The sequence below is a fragment of the Sminthopsis crassicaudata genome, chromosome 3 (assembly GCF_048593235.1).
Source record: "Sminthopsis crassicaudata isolate SCR6 chromosome 3, ASM4859323v1, whole genome shotgun sequence".
Lineage (NCBI taxonomy): Eukaryota > Metazoa > Chordata > Mammalia > Dasyuromorphia > Dasyuridae > Sminthopsis > Sminthopsis crassicaudata.
This window is the reverse complement of record NC_133619.1, coordinates 268432080-268454539: the sequence shown is the minus strand read 5'-3', so window position 1 is coordinate 268454539 and position 22460 is coordinate 268432080. Positions and strand designations below refer to the sequence as shown.

At 35.2% G+C, this 22460-nt stretch overlaps 1 protein-coding gene across 1 annotated transcript in view; it reads left to right on the top strand.

The window, feature by feature from the left end:
• MRAP (melanocortin 2 receptor accessory protein) overlaps positions 1 to 22460 on the top strand; it is a 45825-nt gene that overhangs the window by 19554 nt on the left and 3811 nt on the right. The window contains exon 2 of the mRNA XM_074300781.1: positions 7578 to 7710. Coding sequence (XP_074156882.1) covers positions 7599 to 7710 — 112 coding nt within the window. The 5' untranslated portion in view covers positions 7578 to 7598. The remainder of the gene's footprint in view (positions 1 to 7577; positions 7711 to 22460) is intronic.

Below are 22460 nucleotides of genomic sequence, written 5' to 3'. Positions count from 1 at the left end.
CTGCAGAAGTCCAAAGTAGGATTATACTTTACCAAGGGACCTCTCTTCTTGGCACAGCTGCCTACCAAGACTCTTGCCTTCTGTGAAGACATTCTCTTCTCAGTGATAACCTTTTATTATTTCTCTGCCAAGACCTCTTGCCACTGAGAAGTCTGTCTTCTTAGCAAAGCTAGCTTCTCAGTGCCAATAAAAATCCCTTTTACCATTCAGACTTTTTGGGCTCATGAATTCTTTCACGTTGGACCTATGCACTGACCAGAGGGGATGCTCACATCAATTCTCTATCACTAAACCCGCATCAGTTCCACTTTTTGGGGACATAGTCCAGTCTAAAATCCAAGCTATGTCAAACTCCTGAGATCCATCCTCTGTAGAGGTCTCCAGCAGTCTTGAAGGAGTACTTCTAGGGATATATAGTGGTGATTTTAAGGGGTTTCTGTTCTGGCAATCTGATTCCAAAGTCAAATAATCTGTTGGTCAGTGAGAACCAAATTCCTGAAACTACTCCTCAATTAATTGCTGACTGATAATTTTGTCAGGGAGAACCAAATTCTGGAGATGAGCACTCCTCAATCCTACCTTTGAGTCATAGAATTAGCATGTCAATGATAGAAAGCTGGATAAATGTGTCTCCTTGCTTCTGTTTCTCTGCTAATTTCTTTTAGAATTCAGCTCACTTTGTAATGGCATTACAATTACAATAAACTTTGCCCCTTGACCAGGAAATAGGTTCAAGCCTGCAAATTCTGTTGAGATACTTTGTGACACTGATCTGTGACCCCAAATTTTGGGGTCCTCTTCCCAATCTCAACAGTCTCACCTTGCCATGCCTTGTCAGAAGTCCAGTCATCCCTGTGGTTAAATTTTCCCTACAAGCTCTGCTTTGGGCCATCTCACGGCTGCTGCTTTCCTTTGGGTCAGTCCACTGTGGCACTCTGCCTCATGGTGTCTTTTCCATTCCCCTTTCCCCATGTCATGTGATATCTCTTCTAATTCAACTATGATTCCCAATTGTACTTCTCCTTATATCTAGCTCTTTTGGGGTGCTGTCTATTTCAGGATTTCGCCTGCCAACTAAGGATTTGTCCCAACCTCATGGGGTGTTTCCTTTCTCTTGGTAAGTGGCAAGTTCCACTAGGGAACCATTCCTAGTATCAATTGTATCCCTTTATTTTGTCTGTAACCCCTTCTAAACAAATCTACTTTTTGCCAAAGACAATGGCCATTGTGAATTCTTTACATGATAGAATTCCAACTTTTGGTGCCTATCATCATGTGGTGTCTACAGCACCTACATCATGTTGGTCCTTGAGCCACATTTCAGTGCCAAACCCCACATCATAAATCACATCACTCTCTCCTTATGTACATTTAGAAAGAAATTTCTTACTGATCTTCCTGTTGTCATTCCATTGTTTTTACCTGCTACATTTACTCATTTCTCTTGCACTTCTCTTGGAGTGTTCAAGAAGCAAATAGTCTCTTCAGTTCTGATTTTCTCTCTAAAAATGTTTCTAATCCTTTATTATTGAATGTCCATCTTTTGTCCTGATTTAGCTGAGATTTATAGAATAATCATCCTGGGCTGCATCCTGAGCTCCAAAGTTTTCTGGAACATATTATTATATTCCTTCCTCCTTTTTCTAATATGTTACTTATTTGAATATCCCTACCATTGTATTTTAAGGTCTTTCTCCTGATGACCTGCTGAACTTGTTGTTTCTGAATTGAATTATTCAATTTAATGAACTTTAGTGCCTTGGAGTTAGTAGCCTTTTTTTTTTTTCCTTCTAGAGGTGATCTGTGAATTCTTTGAATTGGTATTTCATTGTCTTTATTTAGAGGCTCTTCTATTTTAGGGTTAAAGTTTGTTTGTTTACATGAACTGATGCTGAGTGAAGTGAGCAGAACCATGATATCATTATACATGGGAACAACAAGACTGTACAATGATCAATTCTGATGGACGTGACTCTCTTCAACAGTGAGATGATTCAGACCAGTTCCAATGATCCTGTGATGAAGAGAGCCATGTACACCCAGAGAGAGAACTGTGGGAACTGAGAACTGTGGGAACTGAGTGTGGACTACAGTATAATATTCTCACTCTTTTTGTTGTTATTTGCTTGCATTTTGTTTTCTTACTCATTTTCTTCCTTTTTTTCATCATTGGAATTGGCATCAATCATCTCATAGTTGGAAAGAGTCACGTCCATCAGAATTGATTATCATATAATATTGATGTTGCTGTGTATAATGATTTCCTAGTTCTGGAAGGCTAAATTCTGAAAGGAATTTAGCACCCTAAAAGTTAGTTAGAAATGGGGTCGAACTATTTCAAAGTCCTATTCTTTTTGTTCAGCAAAACAACTGTTTGGACATGTATACATATATTGTATTTAATTCATACTCTAATATAGTTAACATGTATTGGTCGACCTGCCATCTGGGGAGGGGGGGAAGGAGGGGAAAAATTGGAACAAATGGTTTGGCAATTGTCAATGCTGTTAAATTACCCATGAAAATATCTGATAAATAAAAACTATTAAAAATTAAAAAAAAGAAATGGGGTCGAGAAGCATAGTGGGGTCAGGAGAGATACCATGTGGCATGGAACGATACAATATTGTAGAGTTCTGTGGCAAACTGATCCAAAGGGGATCAATCAACATGGTTTGGGCCATAAGACATTTAATAGGGAAAGGTTAGCTTCAGGGACTTCACATAACTCATATTTCTCACAGGACTACCTCCACAGAGATAATCCTCTAAGTGATCTCATTTATCAAAAACTTCTTCCTGCCTGTCCCAGGAAATAATGTTATGGATGCTACAGGTTCTCTCTGCTAACTACATCCACTATTCAGTATCACTACTGTGAAACATATTTGTGAAGTAATGCCCCCAGGTTTATGGGAATGAGAGCTCTTCCTTCCTTCCTTCCTTCCTTCCTTCCTTCCTTCCTTCCTTCCTTCCTTCCTTCCTTCCTTCCTTCCTTCCTTCCTTCCTTCCTTCCTTCCTTCCTTCCTTCCTTCCTTCCTTTCTTCTTCTCTCCCTCCCTCCCTCCCTGTCTCCTTCCCTCTCTCTCTCTCTCTCTTTCTATCTTTAACAATTTTCCATGCTATACCATTTATGAAAATGGTTCAAATTTAATCTGATTGTATCAAAAATGAATGTACTATTTGGGCCTGCAAGCTCTAGTTTTAAGAGTGTGGACCCATACAGAATACTTTGAACTTAGAGTAGCTATCCCTAGGGAGAACCAAATCATGAATACAAGTTAGGGGTGTGGGAAGTAACCTTGAAAATGCACTATGTGGAAATTAATTATATCTGTTGCACAAACTTAACCAGTTCAGTTATCATTGAATGTAACTGAAGATTTTCTTAATTGAATTTTGTAGAATAAAAATTTGATCTGCATTATCAATACAAACATAAGAGTTGCACAAAGGATTGCATTTTAACTAAATTGACTATCTACATACTATCCCCAACTCTGCTTTACTCTATTTCTGTAGATCCATACGAGGACTGTGAAGAAGTGAATCAAAACTTATGCCTTGGGGCAACTAGGTGGCTTGGTGGATAAAGCACAGAGGCTCAGGAGGATCTGAGTTCAAATTTGGCCTTCAATACTTAACATTTACTAGCTATGTGATCCCAAGCAAGTCACTTAATCCCAACTGCCTTCTCCCCAACCCCTGAATGTGTGTGTCTGTGTGTGTGTGTGGGGAGGATGGAAAAAAACTATGTCTCCACGTGCAGAATATTCAAGAGGCCACCTTCTATTTTTAGATTCTAACTTCTTCCTTATTTTCCATAGATAATTCCAAGAATCATCTACATTTATTCCAGCTTCTTCCAAGTATTTGAAAAAATAAAAAGATCTAGATCCTATCCAAGCTTCCACTAAGTCCTAGCTCATTAAAGTCCTAGCCTTAAGAACAGATAGGACACAACTTGGTGTCAGACAAGGCAGAAACTCAAAAGCAATCTCATCACATATTACATCAGCAAAGAACTTAGTAAACTATCATAGGATCCTATCTCTCAAGAGCATAATATAGTCTGGGAACACTGCCCAAATAAACAGACATCTTTAACTTTGACAAATGTTAATATACCATGTGGAATTTGAAACACAGATAAATGGGAGGAGAGCATTATATCTTCTTGTGAAGTAATTAACCCAATCATACGACTCGCCTTAGGAAGCATTTTTGTAGGGTTTTTACTAACTTCTAATTTACCTCCAACCACAACAATCCCTATGACTATACCCACTTTTACAAAACTGTCCGCCCTTATTGTTACAATCTTAGGCATCTTGATAGCTATAGAACTAAACTCACTTACAAACAAAATACCAAACAAATCTCTAATCCATACTCACAACTTCTCAAATTTACTAGGATATTTCACACATATCTTCCATCGAGTAAACCCACTAGTAAATTTACATCTAGGCCAACACATCGCTACCATACTTATTGACTTAAGCTGATATGAAAAAACAGGACCTAAGGGTCAAGCTAATATTCACAGCTTTTTCCTTTTCCTTTTTAATGGTGCCTGTAAGGAATTGCTAACTCCTGGATAGACAGCACTATCCACAAGCATAGATTCCCCACCAATGAGTCATCATTGCTTAATAATACTGAGGAGAGGAGCCCCAAAACTCTCACTCTCTCTCTCTCAGACTTTGGGGGGAAAGCTTGGGAAACTCCCTCAGAGAAGCTCTCCCCTGAGAGACCTGTCCCAGGGAATCAAGATAAAGTGCTTTCATTCTGTTATCTGGCTGGGACTAGTTGAGTCCAGGACCACTCCTACTTAGCCCCAGCTGGAGATTGAGATTTCTATCCAACTCTATTGAGTTGGAGATTAGTCCAGGGACACTCATTCAATTCCAAGATTCTCTATTCTGATTCCAACTCAAACTGCCCCCAGACCCCCACCAAGAGCTGCCCATATAACAAGCTTCCTTCAGATCAATTCCTTGCAGAGAGGGCAAAAGCAAGAATCATGCCAGGCCAAGGGAACCTCCCTTGGCATAGCTGCTTGCAATGGACTCTCTGCCCGTTGAAAAGACATATTCTTTTCAGTGTTAACCTCTCTTTATCTATCACACATTTTCCTAACAGGACCTTACCTTTCTTTACCTATCGGGATTTCTCTGCTAGAAATTTTGTCTTTTTCTGCTAGAAGATTCCTCTGCTAGACCTTTACTTCTCTGTCCCGATCTTGCCACTTGGAAGTCAGTCTTTCCTAGCAAAGGCTAACTTCCCAATGCCAACTGCCAATAAATTTCTTTTGCCAGTCTAACTTTTTGGGTTAGTAAATTCATTTACAAAGGACTTGCACCGACCAGAAGAAGGTTCCTACAACTCTCTGTCCTGCCCCCAAGCTCATCAATATCAACATACTACCTCAATATAAGTCCAAGACATATCTAATAGAAAGCCTTTCTTGATTCCCTGTACTGCTAATTAGTTTTCTCTTTCTACCCAAATAATCATATATATCCCTATCTCTTTTCCTGTTATATACCTCTTCAAGGGAGGGACTATTTTTTGTTGTATTTATTGTTGAGGCAGAAGATATCCCAACAATATTCGGGTCCCCTGATTATTTTGGTGAAAGAATATGCATGCCCAGTTTGCTCCAAGTTAAGGGGCTCTTTAATGTGATACCATTTGAAGTGAGGTAAAAGTTCCAAGGGAATATAGCAAAAGCCAAAAGTAAGAAGATATTATGCTGCTTGATAGTGGGCTAACTTCTTCTTTTTTTATATAGCTTTTTATTTACAAGATATATGCATGGTAACTTTTCAGCATTGACAATTGCAATACCTTTTGTTCCAATTTTTCCCCTCCTTCCTCCCACCCCCTCCCCCAGATGGCAGGTTGACCCAAAATATGTTAAACGTATAAAAGTATAAGTTAAATACAATATATATATATACATGTCCATACAGTTATTTTTCTGTGCAAAAGGAATCGGACTTTGAATAATGTATAATTAGTTTGTGAAGGAAATCCAGAATGCAGGCGGACAAAAATAGAGGGATTGGGAATTCTATGTAGTGGTTCATAGTCATCTCCCAGAGTTCTGTCGCTGGGTGTAGCTGGTTCAGTTCATTATTGCTCTATTGGAACTGATTTGGTTCATCTCATTGTTGAAGAGGGCCACATCCATCAGAATTGATCATCCTATAGTATTGTTGTTGAAGTATATAATGATCTCCTGGTCCTGCTCATTTCACTCAGCATCAGTTCATGTAAGTCTCTCCAGGACTTTCTGAAATCATCCTGCTGGTCATTTCTTACAGAACAATAATATTTAGTGGGCTAACTTCTGAGGCAATTTAAAAGAGTCAGAATCAAGAAGATAATTTTATAGGAAAGAAAAACAAAGATTAGGTTAATATGCTAATATTATGGCTTAGAAGTACAATTGAAGAGTAGTAGGGGTGAAATAGTTCCGATCTATGTATTCTATGGCTTACTGACCAACAGATTGTTCTCTGACAGCCAGCATTGTTTGTGGCACTCCCAAGGCCAGGTAGCCTTAGGATTTCTTCGGAATTGCTACGTTCTCACACCTCATTACTTAGGACAGGAACTGAACCTGAGATTTAATAATATTAAGTAGTATATATATATATATATATATATATATATATATATATATATATATATATATAAGTTTTACAAATATTACTCTATTTTATACTAAAACAACTCTGAGAGGCAGGTGCTGTTATTATTCCTGTTTTGCTAGATGAGGAAAATAAGACTGATAGAGTTTTAAGTGCCTTATTATTGTTGTTCTTCATTAGTTTTCAATTGTCTTTGATGCTTCATGACCTTATTTATGGTTTTCTTGGCAAAGTCAATTCAATTTACAGATGAGTTAACTGAGACAAACAGGATTTAGTGACTTACCCAGGATCATACACATAATATCAGTGTTTGGGATCACATTTGAACTCAGGTCTTTTTGACTCTAAGCCTGTCACTTTATGTATTGCACTAACTACAGTTATACAACCAACAGTCAAAACTCAGGTCTTCCTAACTCCAGGTTCAACATTCTCTTGACTATATTTTATTGCTATAAGGAATGCCTAGCTGAGAAAATTCTCCCAGTGCAGATCAATAGCTTCTTTGAAATTTATAGGCTTAGTTCCTAAAAGGTTAAAGCCAAAATGTGTGCATGTAAGTAAACATAATCAAATGCCATCCACTCCAATCCCTCATTTTACAGTTGAATAAACTGAGACCCAGAGAAGTTAAAAGGTTTGCCCAGAAATACACAGATAGTGTCAGACAGACCTATTTGAGCCTAGGTACTCTGATTCCAATCTTCTTTTTGATGTGACATTGAAAGGGTCGATTTTACCCAGGCATTTATTCTTGCTAAATTACTCTGCTGTGGAGTCAGTCCTTGAGGCTGCTGAGCTTGGAGACCCAAAGACATACTTGGAATTATTTACCCAGAAATCAATTATGCAATGTCCAGGGCCAGTGAGCGTAGCTAGCTCTGCTTAAAAGGGCCCTGCTTCTCTTTCACAGCACTCTGGAGGCATAACTGAAATGGCAAACAGAACTAATTCTACTGACTCTAACTCCTACTATGGCTATGAATACTATATGGACTACGTGGACCTTCCTCAAGTAGATGAAAGAAAGTTGAAGGCTAACAAACGTAAGTATTGAACATTCAATTAAATCTGTTAAGGAAATATTAAAATACAGAGGTTGAGAGAACCCTTACATTTTTTATGATTGAATATGTGCTATATAATGCCAGTATAATGCCATCTATGAATTGATATTGATATATTTTTTGTATAAGTGACTACAAACTTTTTTTTGTAATTTTATTAGTGTAGAAACTCCTCCTTATACAAATCACCAATTATATGTGTGTGAGATTATGTGTTATACTCCCCAAAACCCATTAGAATGTATCCTCTTTGAGTGTAAAACCATGTTTTTTTTCTTTCTTTGTATCCCCCAGATACATGGTAAGCATGTTTGCTGACTGGCTTCTCAATTGTTTTATTATCTCAACTATCTTTCTGGACACCACAAGAATAAATGATTACCCATGGTCACACAGCCAGAATATGTCAGACACAGCCAGTATATATCAGAGACAGGACATGAATGAGGTCCTCTCAACTCCAAAAACAATTCTCTGCTACTATCCCATGCTTTCTCTCTTCAAACTTGTTAAAGAATATAATTTTAAAAACAAGCACTTTAGCAGTGGGGATTTTTTAAAGTGTTTCCTAACAGAATTAAACTTAATTTTGCTACGAAGTAATTATGTATTACTTCAAATTGTATTTTTAGTATTTTCTAGCAAGCAAATCTTAAACAATGTACATATTTTCCCCAAAATTACCTCAAATTATTCAACCATAACAACTAGATTAAAAACAGCCTCACATCTAGTTTAGTTCAGCATCCATTTTGTCAGCCTTATTCCCGGTTCCCTACTTGTTGATCTTCATCTCTTTTGTAAGGTGCTTCATGCTAGTTTTGCACTATAGACTAAGCCAGCATGTCAAACAATAAATAGAGGTAATGGGCACAGAATATTGAGCAACACTTCCAGAAACCTGAGCTTAACTTAAGCACATAAGGAAGCTTGGTCACCTTGGATACTACATATTCAGCATAATCATCCTGTCTCTGTCAGAATATAAATGTAGTCACTAAAAGGAAATGACCTTGTGTGTTCTTCTTGTGTAAAGGGATGGTATACTTTAGTCTAAAACTGTACTATCCTTGACTGGTATGTTTTTATTAAAAATGTGGCAGGCTGATGGAACATTGATGATTTCCATCAAGGCCACCTTATTTAAAAGAGCATTTAAATAAGCTTTCAGTTTAATTTACTATTTCCAGAGCTTAGTATGTGTTTTTTAGTATTATCAGTCAGTCTGGATATGCTGAATATATGCTATATGCCTACCTCTATGATAGATGCTAATCACTCTCTTCGGTATCTTTTATTCTTGGCAAATACAATAATCACACTATCACCATCTTGAGGAATGGCATCTTATCTAAAATTAAAAGTATAATAATGGCCATGAAGGGCAAAGGGTATATATAAAGATCTCTACATGTTGTCAAAAGCACAGTTTTAATGAGAGGATACCACTAATCTATTAGGAGAACTTACAGTAATCATAACATCCTTCTCTTGATCTAACTTATCGATTAGCTTGCTCAGAGTTGGTATAATAGAAATAGCACTGACTTGGGAATCAGGAAACCAAGGTTCTAGTTACTATTGTCAGATTACTTGGATACAAATCTTTCTGAGTTTCAATTCCCTAATTTGGAAAAATAGGGGAAAATAGCCCTTCCCAACTCTGAAATTCTATGATTACAGAAATATAATGATAGTCTATGATCTGTTCAATTTGTAGAAGGAAATAATTTTGAACTTAGCAAAATCTTTTTTTGATCAACCTGAGTTAATTAACTGAGATTCTTAGCTTAATATTACCCCCCCCAAAAAAAAACCTTACCACATTATGTGACTATTATCTGAACTCTAATTTTCTAATGTGAGATTTGGAAGACCATCCTGAACTATTTGAATGTGGCAGGGCTATAAATGTTCACTGAGCAATTTATGGGATACAGCAAGGAAACCTTTGATTACCTTCAATGCATTTCCCATTAAAAGTTCTCAACCAAAGGCTATATAAAGTTCCATTAATAATAAGGGGCTTTATGAATGAAATGTCAACTCAGAAAGAGATAAGATATTGAGGCTTCACAGATGAAAATTAATTATTGATGCTATGATGCTTTGGTACATGAACAGACCCTCTGAGAATTTGCCCCATTAAATTATGACCATAGCCCAGAATAATCTTTAAGATTCCTAAGTAATCAATGTTTCATCCAGGGTATATTTCTTCTTCACTAAATTCATTAAATTGTTTTTAATTTCCAAATGTATTTTTATTTCTCTTTTGACAAACAAAGCAGTTTTAACAGATTTTTATTGTTTAAAAGATTTCAGATTAACAGAATTCTGCTCTGATTGAAGAGCAGGAGATAAGAAAGGCAGATAGTTACCTATAATCTAAGAGTAATTTCTTTTTAGCTTTGGAAGTCATCTATACTCTGAATCCAATCCAAAATCCCTTCATATTTATCAGTATCCTGGGAACCATCAAGTCCCATAAAGGGAGGTGATCTTAAGTCTTCATAAATGAAATATCAAACCTAGTTACAGAAAGTTGTAAGTCAAACACAAACATAGATTAGCCTTCTATAGTATACACTATTATTACCTGTCAGAGAAATGTGCTAAATTCAACTTTTGCATTCAACTTACATCTTACCCATTGTTTTCATATTATAAAAATAGAAATTAATGTTCCCCTAATGCTTTCTTCACAGCAACCTTGTGGGGCAGCAATGAAAAAAATTTTTTTTTCCATTTTACAGATGAAAAAAACTTACTCTTAAGGGATTTAAATGCCTAGTCACATAACTAGCCAAGGTCTCACACTGCCTCTAGGGCCTTCTCTAATCATCCTGATCTATGTTTTGTCACTGGAGCCAGTTGGTCCTGGAGAAGTAAATGAAGCTGCTGACTTTGTACAGTCTTCCTCACTCAAATCCAATGCACTTGAAAGTCACAACACCACTACCCTGATGTCATGATTGTCTTCCAGAATGAAGGACAAACAAGAACAAGATTAGAAATCTGAAGGAATTTAGCAGAGATAAATAAGACTATGTGTTGTATCTTTAAGAACATTTAAGAACCATGTCCTGATGACCATAAATGCTATAAACTGTTGTTTGCTTAGCTTACTTCATGTTTATTTTGGGGAGATTATATTGTGCATGCCAAACACTATAGTAGACTTGGGCTAGAGATGTGTAAGAACCAACTCCAATTGATTCAAAAAAGCCAATTGTAAAATTTTCTGAAACATTTATACTTTGGAAATTAGCAATCTACAAATCAGAGTTTGATTTGTTGTTTTGTTAATTGTTTAGATAAAGGAAAAAATGGAGAAAATATTAATAACATGAAACTTAAAAGTGTATCCTGCTTATCTTTTTTTTTTCCTTTTTGGAAATATAGTTGTTAAAATTTTGTCAGTATTCATTGGGCTTGGTCCCTCCCTAAAGAATGGAATTTGAGAGGCCATTGGGAATGATATAAAATTTGTCGTCACTCTATTGCAACAAACTAGGAGAGGGATTTAAAAGGACAATTCTTGAGCCTCCCCAGAAGCTCAGAGACCTTTCATTTAGAGGAGGGTAAAAGTCTTCTTACAAAGGAAGTTATACATCTAGTGTCTAAGGCCATATTTTAACTCAAGTCTTTTTGAATCCAGGTCAGATATGTATCCACTGTGCCACCAGCTGCCAGAAGTAGAAGTCACTCTTGACTAGGGAGATCAGGGAAGACTTCAAAATAGAAATTGTTAAAAAATCTAAATATTGTAGGATGGATAGGAATTCTGCACGGGATAATAGAAGGTGAAGTTATTACTGGTGTGGAAAATGGCATGAGTAAAGAAAAGTCAAGAAGCAAGAGAATGTGAAGCAAGCTTAGCAGATGACAAATCCTATCTTGCTATGATATATGTTGGAATGGTGACAAAGCTAGAATATAAATTGGGATCAGCAGAACAAGTTTGTTGTGTTACTGGCAGACTTAATCTCTACCCAAGTTAGTATAATTAATGCCTCTAAAGTTATTAAACAATCCATAATTTTGACCTAGCAATACCACTTCTTTGTCTCTACTACAAAAAGCAAAGAGAGAGAGAGAGAGAGAGAGAGAGAGAGAGAGAGAGAGAGAGAGAGAAAGAGAGAGAGAGAGAGAGAGAGAGAAAGAGAGAGAGAGAGAGAGAGAGAGAGAGAAAGAGAGAGAGAGAGAGTGAGAGAGAGAAAGAGAGAGAGAGAGAGAGAGAGAGAGAGAGAGAGAAGAGAGAGAGAGAGAGAGAGAGAGAGAGAGAGAGAGAGAGAGTAAAAGGATCCATATGCACAAAAATATTTATGTCAGCTCTGTTTATGTTAAAGAATTGGAAATTTAGGGAGTTACTTATCAATTGGGAAATAGCTGAACAATTTATGATATATGATTGTAATGGAGAAATGATAAAAAGGAAAATTTCAGAGAAATCCAGGAAGATTTGTAGGAATTGATGTGGGATGAAGTGAGGAGAACCAAGATAAGAAATTATGACAACAACAATGTTGTAAAGACAAATAACTTTTTCCCCCTAAGGCAATTGGGATTAAGTGACTTGCCCAGGGTCACTAGCTAGGAAGTATAAAGTATCAGAGGTCAGATTTGAATTTAGATCCTCCTGACTTTAGGGTTGGTGCTCTATCCACTGTGCCATCTAGCTGCCCCAAAACAAATAATTTTAAAAGAAATTCTGATTGATGCAATGGCAAACCATGAATCTAGAGTATTCAATGTTACATTCTCCCCCCTATCCCTGAGATGGGCAATGGAAGTATTTGTTTTCCTTCACTTAAATGCCAATACTTGAGTGGAGCAGGAATTTTACTTTTCTTCCTTTCTCAGTCAAGGGTGGGGAAATTCAAAAGCTCGAGAAAACAGCTTTTCATTGATTGGAAAAATTAATTTTAAAATTTATTGTAAAAATTATTATACTCAGTATGTCTACATCAACAAAATCATTTAATATTATGTCCCATGCTATCTGAACTCTTAGCTTCAGTGTATTTCATGGATATATTATGGTAGCCATGGATTAAAGTGAAATGAGCAGAACCAGGGGATCATTGTACATGGCAATAAAACTGATGATCAATTCTGATGGACATGGCTCTTTTCAGCAATGAGATTATTTAGGCCAGTTCCAATAGACTGGTGATAGAGATAGTCATTTGCACTCAGAAAGAGGATGTATGGACTAAGTGTGAATCACAACACAACATTTTCACCTTTTCTATTGCTGTTTGCATTTTGTTTTCTTTCTCATTTTTTTTACTTTTTGATCTCATTTTTCCTGTGTGCCATCATTGTGGAAATATATATAAAAAATTGCACATGTTTGACACATTGGATTACTTGTCATCTAGGGTGGGGGGAAGGAAAGGAAAAAAAATTGGAACACAAGGTTTTGCAAAGGTGAATGTTAAAAATTATGCATGTTTTTTATTAAAACTTTATTTATAAAACATATGCATAAGTAATTTTTGAACATTGACAATTACAAAGCTTTCTGTTCCAACTTTTCCCCTCCTTCTCCCCATCCCCTACCCTAGATGGCAGGTAGTCCAATACATGTTAAGTATGTTAAAATATATGTTAAATCCAATATATGTGTATATATATGTATATATATATATATATATATGCATATATATATATATATGTATATATATATATATATATATATATATATATATTTACACAGTTATCTTGCTGCACAAGAAAAATTGGATCTAGGAAGAAAAAAAAAACCTGAGAAAATAAAATACAAGCAAACATCAACAGAAAATATGAAAATGTTTTGTTGTGCTCCACATTCAGTTCCCACAGGCCTCTTTCTGGGTATAGATGGCTTTTTTCACCACTAAACAAGTAGAACTGGTTTGAATCCTCTCATTGTTGAAGACAGCCATGTCCATCAGAATTGATCATCATATTGTCTTGTTGCCTTGCATAATGATGTCCTGGTTCTGCTCATTTCACTCAGCATCAGTTCATGTAAGTCTCTCCAAGCCTCTCAGTATTCATCCTGCTGGTCATTTCTTACAGATCAATAATATTCCTTAACATTTTATATGTCATAATTTATTCAACCATTCTCCAATTGATTGGCATCCACTCAATTTCCAGTTTCTGGCCACTACAAAAAGGGCTGCCACAAATATTTTCGCACATGTGGATCGCTTTCCCTCCTTTAAGATCTCTTTGGGATATAAGCCCAGTAGAAACACTGATGGGTCAAAGGGTATGCACAGTTTGATAACTTTTGGGGCATAATTCCAAATTGTTCTCCAGAATGGTTGGATTCGTTTACAACTCCATCAACAATATATCAGTGTCCCAGTTTTCCCACAGCCCCTCCAAAATTCATCATTATCTTTTCCTGTCATCTTAGTGTAGTGGTATCTCAGAGTTGTCTTAATTTGCATTTCTCTGATCACCTTTTCATATGACTACAAATAGTTTCAATTTCTTCATCTGAAAATTGTCTGTTCATATCCTTTGACCATTTATCAATTGGAAAATGGCTTGAATTTTTATAAATTTGAGTTAATTCTCTATATATTTTAGAAATGAGGCCTTTATCAGAATCTTTGAATGTAACAATATTTTCCCAGTTTATTGTTTCCCTTCTAATCTTGTCTGCATTAGTTTTGTTTGTACAAAAACTTTTAAACTTAATATAATCAAAATTTTCTATTTTGTGATCAATAATGATCTCTAGTTCTTCTTTGGTCACAAATTCCTTCCTCTTCCACATATCTGAGAGGTAAACTATCCTATGTTCTTCTAATTTTTTTATAATATCATTATTTATGTCTAGATCATGAACCCATTTTGACCTTATCTTGGTATAAGGTATTAGATGTTAGTCAATGCCTAGTTTCTGCCATACTAGTTTCCAATTTTCCCAGCAGTTTTTGTCAAATAGTAAATTCTTATCCCAAAAGCTGGGGTCTTTGGTTTTGTCAAACACTAGATTATTATTATTATTATTAATTTTATACTTATAATTTTTTGACAGTACATATGCATGAGTAATTTTTTTTTACATTATCCCTTGTATTCATTTTTCCAAATTTTCCCCTCCCTCTCTCTACTCCCTCACCTAGATGACAGGCAATCCCATACATATTAAATGAAACACTAGATTATTATAGTCAGTGACTATTTTGTCCTGTGAACCTAACCTATTCCACTGATCAACTACTCTGTTTTTTAGCCAGTACCAAGTGGTTTTGATGATCACTGCTTTATAATGTAGTTTTAGATCTGGCACAGGTAGGCCACCTTTATTTTATGCATATGTAGTGAAAATAAACAGCTTTAATAAAAAAAAATTTTTGAATGTAGCTTTGGAAACCCTTTGGAAATCAGCAAATGATATTAATCAGGGCTTGATTTGTTTCCTTTGAAGTCTAAACTTAAGAAAGAGATGTATAATAATATTAATAATGCAGATTAAATATAAAAGTGTCTCCTCTGGTTGTTTATTTTGGGGTGTTATTATTTTGAGTCAATTATTAAATATTCACCAGCACACCTCAAGTTAACCCAAATGTGCCTTCTGGTTCAAAGATCTTGACAATCCAAATCATTCTCAGGATGTAGAGGGAATGCCTGTCTCTCTGAATTGCAGAACCCATAATGTCAGACAGTTTTCAAACCCCTAGTAGAGATTCAAGGCCCTCTGCGGCAGAACACAGTTGCTTTGTGGTAAATCAAAGTAATAATTAGAACCAAAAGATTTAATGTGTGTGTGTGTGTGTGTGTGTGTGTGTGTGTGTGTGTGTGTGTGTGTGTGTTTATGTATGTATATCCTGGAAAGATGACTAAAGATGGTTAATTATCATTTCTTAACTTCTTATCTGTTCCCCAGAGGGGATTTAGAATGAACTCTCTTATTCCAAAGGTCTTTTCAATAGCTATTTTTTCAATAGCTACCATAGACATAAAGCCCATCCCAGTGAAAATGATATTTCTTCTAAGTTTTTGGAGTACCTTGTTGAGACCTGCCCTTTGCATTTATCGCACTTTATTTTCTTGTATTTTTCCTCTTACCAGTTTGTATCATAATTAAATTTTGTTTCCTTATCACCTATTAAACTGCTTTTCATGTAGGAGAATCTTAACAAATTACATTATAGTCCTTTTACAACCTTTTAACTATAGTATAGTTTATTCTAGTAAAAATATACTATCAGTCACTTGTTCTTCCTATTCAATCTCGTTCTTTCAATACTGGATTACTTCTCAGGTCTTATCCCAGATTGCTGAATACCACTAGAGAAAGTCAGTCTTACAACCATGCCAATTAGGTCCATTACATATTTATGTTAGCAAATCTCAACTGAGCCCTCACTGCTGCATATCAATTTATTTACCTGATCAATTTTCTTCTTAAAAAATAAAAACAGCTTTAATTGAAGTACATGGTCTATTCCAATGCCCCACAATATAATACCATATATGATCATGATGGGACCCAATCTTATGAACTCTTGATGTCTATATCTCTAACTCAATGTTAGATACTCCCAGAAATAGATTATCACTATCTAGTTTAAATTCCTTGAGGGTCTTAGGACCCTTTTGAGGGGAAATACATTTCTCTTAATCACCCTGGCTATTGAGCACTTACCCAATATTTTTTCTATGCAAACAGTCACTCACAATAATGACATTTTTAGGTCTTACACATAACCATTTACTAAAAACAAGGCAAAATAAATACTATTATAGTACTAACATATTAAAAAATATAGAAATGAGAAAAATAATTCATAATACTCATATAAACACAGATTACACTCTGCTATCAATGTATTTAATAGCTATAATAAAGATTCACCCCACATTTTTAGGAATCTGGCAGGGAAAACAATCAAGAAAAAAACAACAACCCACAACTCTAGTCTGTAGGTTTCAATGTAATTGGTCATTCAGAAACATCTGCAGTACAAGAAATTGCTTCTCTGGTCATTTCTTGACTATTGATTCTCACTGTTCATTTTTCATATGGGGAAAATCTCATTTCTTGAACACAGAATAATAAGCTCTTTTATTCTTAAACCATCATTCTTTTTTTTTTTTAATTAAAGCTTTTTATTTTCAAAACATATGCATAGTTATTGACATTCATACTTGGAAAACTTTGTGTTCCAAATTTTTTCTCTCTCCCTTCCCCTCCCCTCCCCTAAACAGCAAATAATCCAATATATATTAAATATGTGGAATTCTTCTATACATATTTCCACATTTATCATGCTGCATGAGAAAAATCAAATCAAAAAGAAAAAAAAAGAGAAAGAAAACAAAAACAAAGGAAGTAACAATAACAATAAAAAAGATGAAAATAATATATTGTGGTCCACATTCAGACTCCATAGTTCTCTTTCTGGATACAAATGGCGTTCTTCATCACAAGTGCTCTGGAATTGGCTCAAATCACCTTCTTGTTGAAAAGAGTCAAATTCTTCACATTTGATCATTACATAATCTTGTTGCTGTGTGCAATGATCTCCTGGTTCTGCTCATTTCATTTAGTCTCAGTTCATGTAAGTCTCTCCAGGCCTCTCTGAAATCATCCTGCTGGTCATTTCTTGTAGAACAATAATATTCCATAACATTCATATACCATAACTTATTCAGCCATTCTCCAACTAATGGGCATCCACTCAGTTTCCAGTTCCTTGCCACTATACACAAAGGGCTGCTACAAACATTTTTACACATATGGGTCCCTTTCCCTCCTTTATGATCTCTTTGGGATGCAGATCCTATAAAGATACTGGATCAAAAAGATCACAGTTTGATCACTCTTTGGGCATAATTCCATATTGTACTCCAGAATGGTTGAACTAGTTCACAACTCCATTAACAATGTTTTAGTGTCCCAGTTTTCCCCCATTTCCTTCAATATTCATCATTATCTTATCTTGTCATTTTAGCCCAATCTGAGAAGTGAGTAGTGGTACCTCAGAGTTGTCTTAATTTGTATCAATAGTGATTTAGAGCATTTTCCCATATGACTAAAAATAGTTTTAATTTCTTTATCTGAAAATTGTCATAAACCATTATTCTTAATAAAAAAAAAAAAAAAGGCATTTAGAAAGCATTAGCTCTTAATGTGAATAGCAGTTCTCTTTAAGCTAAGAAAAGACAAAGCTTACCACACTGGCTTTCTCTGGGGTACTCCAGGGAGCTATTCACTCATCTGGATGAATGGAGTTCATGGCAGCACCGGTTCAGATCTCAGTGTTCAAGATACCAGAACAATTGCAAAAACTTTTCTGCTTTCAAACCAAAGGTGACAATAGAAAACAATCTCGTACAAAAAGCTTCATTTTTCTCTAACTCTTGGTAGACAAAAGCCACCACTACAATGTTTATTATTATTATTATTAAATTAATTTTTTCCTTGCAACTGAACCAGCATAGTCATTTATCTCCCCAACCAACTGGACAGTGCTCAGCTGAAGCCTTCTCTCATCTGACTGCTTCCAAGACAGTTCCAAGGCAGCACCTAAATATTCAGCTTTTTTTTTTTTTTTAGACTCTTCTTCCTCCTCTGCTTGTGGGATTCCTCTTGACTCTCAGTGACTCAACCTTTTTACTTTAAAAGTCCTAAACTTTCTCCTATCAAAGTGACAACTCTTTTGAAATCATGTGTCAGCTCTTAAATCTCTAACAAGGTAGTATATTTCTTTGGTGCTCTTGCTTCACACATTTGTCTACTTTAAAAAAAAAAAAAGATATTATTACTCTACTATTTATAACATTAAATTGTTTCCACACTACTGAAACATTGCTGTACCTTGTTGACAAAGAGATCCCACATGGTAGAGAACTGGAAATTGGTAGAGACAAAGGGGAAATATCTGAGCAAGTTGTGGTATATGAAATAGGATACTATTGTGCTGTAAGAAATGACAAACAGGATGCTTTCAGAAAAACCTGGAAAGACTTACATGAACTGATACATAATAAAATAATCAGAACCAGGAGAACTTTATACATAGTAATTGTAACACTGTATGATGATCATACAATGACAGCTTTTCTTAGCAATACCATGATTCAACACAATTTTAAAAGAATCATGATGGAAATTGCTACCCACTTCCAGAGAAAGAACTACGGTGTCTGAATGCAAATCAATATATGCTATTTTCACTTTTAAAATTTTTTCATTTTTTCCCTTTTGTTCTGTTTCTTCTTTCACAAGATGACTAATATATACCTATGTTTTACATAATTACACATATGTAACATATCAAATTGCTTTCCATCATGGGAATGTTTGAGTGAGGGAAGAGAAAAATTTGGAATTCAAAATTCTATTTAAAATGAATGTTAAAAATTATTTTCACATGAAATTAGGAAAATAAAATGCTACTGAAAATGAAAGAAAAAGGGGGGAGGGAGGAGAGAAAGAAAAAAAGAGAAAGAGAGAGAGAGAGAGATGTCAGTCTCCAAATGTATATACTGAGATCATTTTCTCTTCAAACCTCATCAGAAATCTGTCTTCATAAGCTTATTTTGTCAATGTACGTTAAAATAAAATGTTTTTTCCATTCATACTAGGCATCAGAATACTCTTCAATAATATTGATATCCCACACCATTTGATAATCAATATAAATCTATTCCTTTACACAATAATTTTTTTTATTTTCATAACTTACCATTCCTTATAAAAAGGACCTTGAGGTAATAGTATACTTTACTAGGGCATGGAAAAAACCCAACAAAACTGATCATTAAAACATCAAAAATCTCTGACATTACACATAATAAATAGTTCATACCATGGAACCCTAGCTCTACAAAGTAATACATGTGGAGATATCTTATTTTGTTTGGAGCCAATCTTGTTCTCTGTAATTTTACAACCTTTATTTTGATTATTTGGTTGTTCCTTCCATTTACATTGCTTCAGTCATTGAGCATTTTGTTTTTTGGATCTGTTTACTTCCCTTTGCATCAGTTGATGTAACTCTTTCCATGCTTTTATGTATTCATGTTTGTCATATCTTACAATTTGTTTAGCCATTGAAAAGTTGAAAGTTGAAAGGCATTTAGTTTGTTTTTAGTTCTTTACCCCATTAAAAAAATGCTACTATAAATATTTTGGAGCCTTTTTTTTGTCAGTGATATTTTTGGGATGACTAGAAATGCAATCTCTGGGTCAAAAAAGGGTTTAGACATTTTAGTCAAACATTTGACTATAAACATTTAGCTTATTTGCATAATTTTTGTGCTACCACTAACAGTCATTTCAAAATGCACTAGTCTTTCCCAGCCCCACCAACATTAATCATTTATTTTTTCCATCATCTTTACCCATATGTTGGATATGAAACTTTAGAGTTGTTTTGTTGTTGCTATTTAGGTTTTTTGTTTGTTTGTTTGTTTTTTAGCATTTCTCTTATTAGTGATCTGGTACATTTTTTCAAATGATTGTTTATAGTTTACAAGTTCTTTTAAGAAGCTTGTTTATATCTTTTAACTATTTCCCCACTAGGAAATCACTTTTTGGTCATATATTGTACTATATATCTTGTATATTAAATTCTTATTCAGAGATATTTAGTAAAAACTAGCCTAATGTGTAAGATGGGGCCTTGGAATGGGATTCCCACTATACCATTTCCCTACCAGGTAATTCACTGAAAAAAAAAAAAAATTAAAGGCATCTTTCTAAGATCCGTGTTTTCCCTGATTCTATTCCTTAATTTACTTTGAGAACCATCCCTTATTCTCTCCTCCTTTGCTCTAGTCTTAAAGGATGAGGTAGTCCTTTTCCTTGCCAATACCATTCCCTTTACTTATGTTCTTGATCCCACCTCCTCTCATTTCCTCCAGCAGTTTGCCTCTTTAATCAAACCTCTTTCCCTCATTTTTAACCTCTATCTACGGATTCTTCTTATGCCCATATTCCTCCCCTTAAAAACAAAACAAAAACAAATCTTCATTTGACTCTACTATTCCTTAATTCTGTCCTGCTTTATTTCTCCTCCCTTTCATTTTCATTTCTCTCTCCTTCTCCCTAGGAAAAGTTGTCTACTCTTACTTTCACTTTCCACACTCCCATTGCCCCATCATTTTTCAGTTCTTTGCTATTGGCTTCTATTTTCACAAATCAACTGAAACCTCTCTCTGAGGTCATCACTAATTTCTTTTTTGTTATATTCAATAGATGTTCTTTCTTAGTCATCTTTCTTGACCTCTCTGCAGTATTTGATGTTGTTCTTTACCCCCTCTTTCTGGATATTTTCTCCTTCCTGGGTGTCCATGACACTGTTGTATCATAGTTCTCTTCCTAGTTGATGGATGGCTATATCTTGGTCCCTTCTGCAGGAAAGGATCCTTGTCCTGTAATCTATATGTCCTCCAGGGTTCTTTACTGTGTTCTCCTCTCTATATTCTTTTAGTGAATTCACAGGGTAGGATAGCTAGGTGATACAGTGGATAGAGTTCTAAGACTGTAGTCAGGAAGACTTATCTTTATGACTTCAAATCTGCCCTCAAGCAGGTATTCCTAACCCTGAATAGCTTTGTGACTCTGGGCAAATCATTTAACCCTATTTGCTTCAGTTTCCTTATCTGTAAAAATGAACTGGAAAAGGAAAGGGCAAACATCTTTGTCAAGAAAATCCCAAAAGACATCATGAAAAGTCAGAACCTAATAAAAAAGACTAAACCATAAAAAGCAATCTCATTAGGTATCAGGGATTTAACTTGCATCTCTATGCTGATGACTTCCAAATCTACTTATCCAAGCCTCATCTCTCTCAAGCTCTAGTTCTACATCTCCAGCTGCCACCTTGGATGTTTTGCAGGCATCTCATTTTTAAAGGCAGAACTCATCATTTTCCCCCTCAAACCCACCACTAAATCAAAATTCCATTTCTGTTAGGGGCACCCTCATGATAAAATTTGTTCAGTCCTTGATTTCACACTAACTTATATTCCTCTCCCATGTCCTATCAATTACTAAATCTTGCTGATTCCTTCAAAACTCTTTACAACTACTTTTTACTATTTACACAATTATTCAATTCCAGGTATTTATTACTATTTACTTGAACTATTTCTACATCTTTTATAATTGATCTCCCTGTAACCAGTTTTTCCCTGTTGCAATCCAGCCTCCACACAACTGTCAAATTAAAATTCCTAAAAGACAATTCTGAGTATGTAATTCATCTAAAAAGCTTTGGTGGTTCATCAATGTTTAATTGATTCTCTTAGTGATTCATTATTAGGACAAAATTCTAAATCTCCTTTGGAATTACAATGAATAAAAAACCCAAGAGAAAGAGTTTCTGGCTAAATAATAATCTAAATAAAAATCAGACCAGCTAATAATCAATAAATTATGCCAATAATTTCTCTTAGTAACCAAAGATAACAAATGGAGGCACTGAATGCTATCTATGTATTTTTTGAAAGGGAAGTCTCCATCAGAAGAAATCAACCCTGATTGCTGTATTTAATAAGGAAATGAGCTAAAATTATTTAGCTCTTCCTGCTAAGATTATGGCATGATTATGATTCTCTAGCAATCTGACAAGAGAATCCACCTCTATCCAGACCACTGTAGTTGTTTTTCTCCTTCATGAATTGGATCACCCTAGATTCCAATGGAAGGATACAAGGACATAAGCTTATTTCCTAAGAGCAAGAATCCATCTAGATTAGAT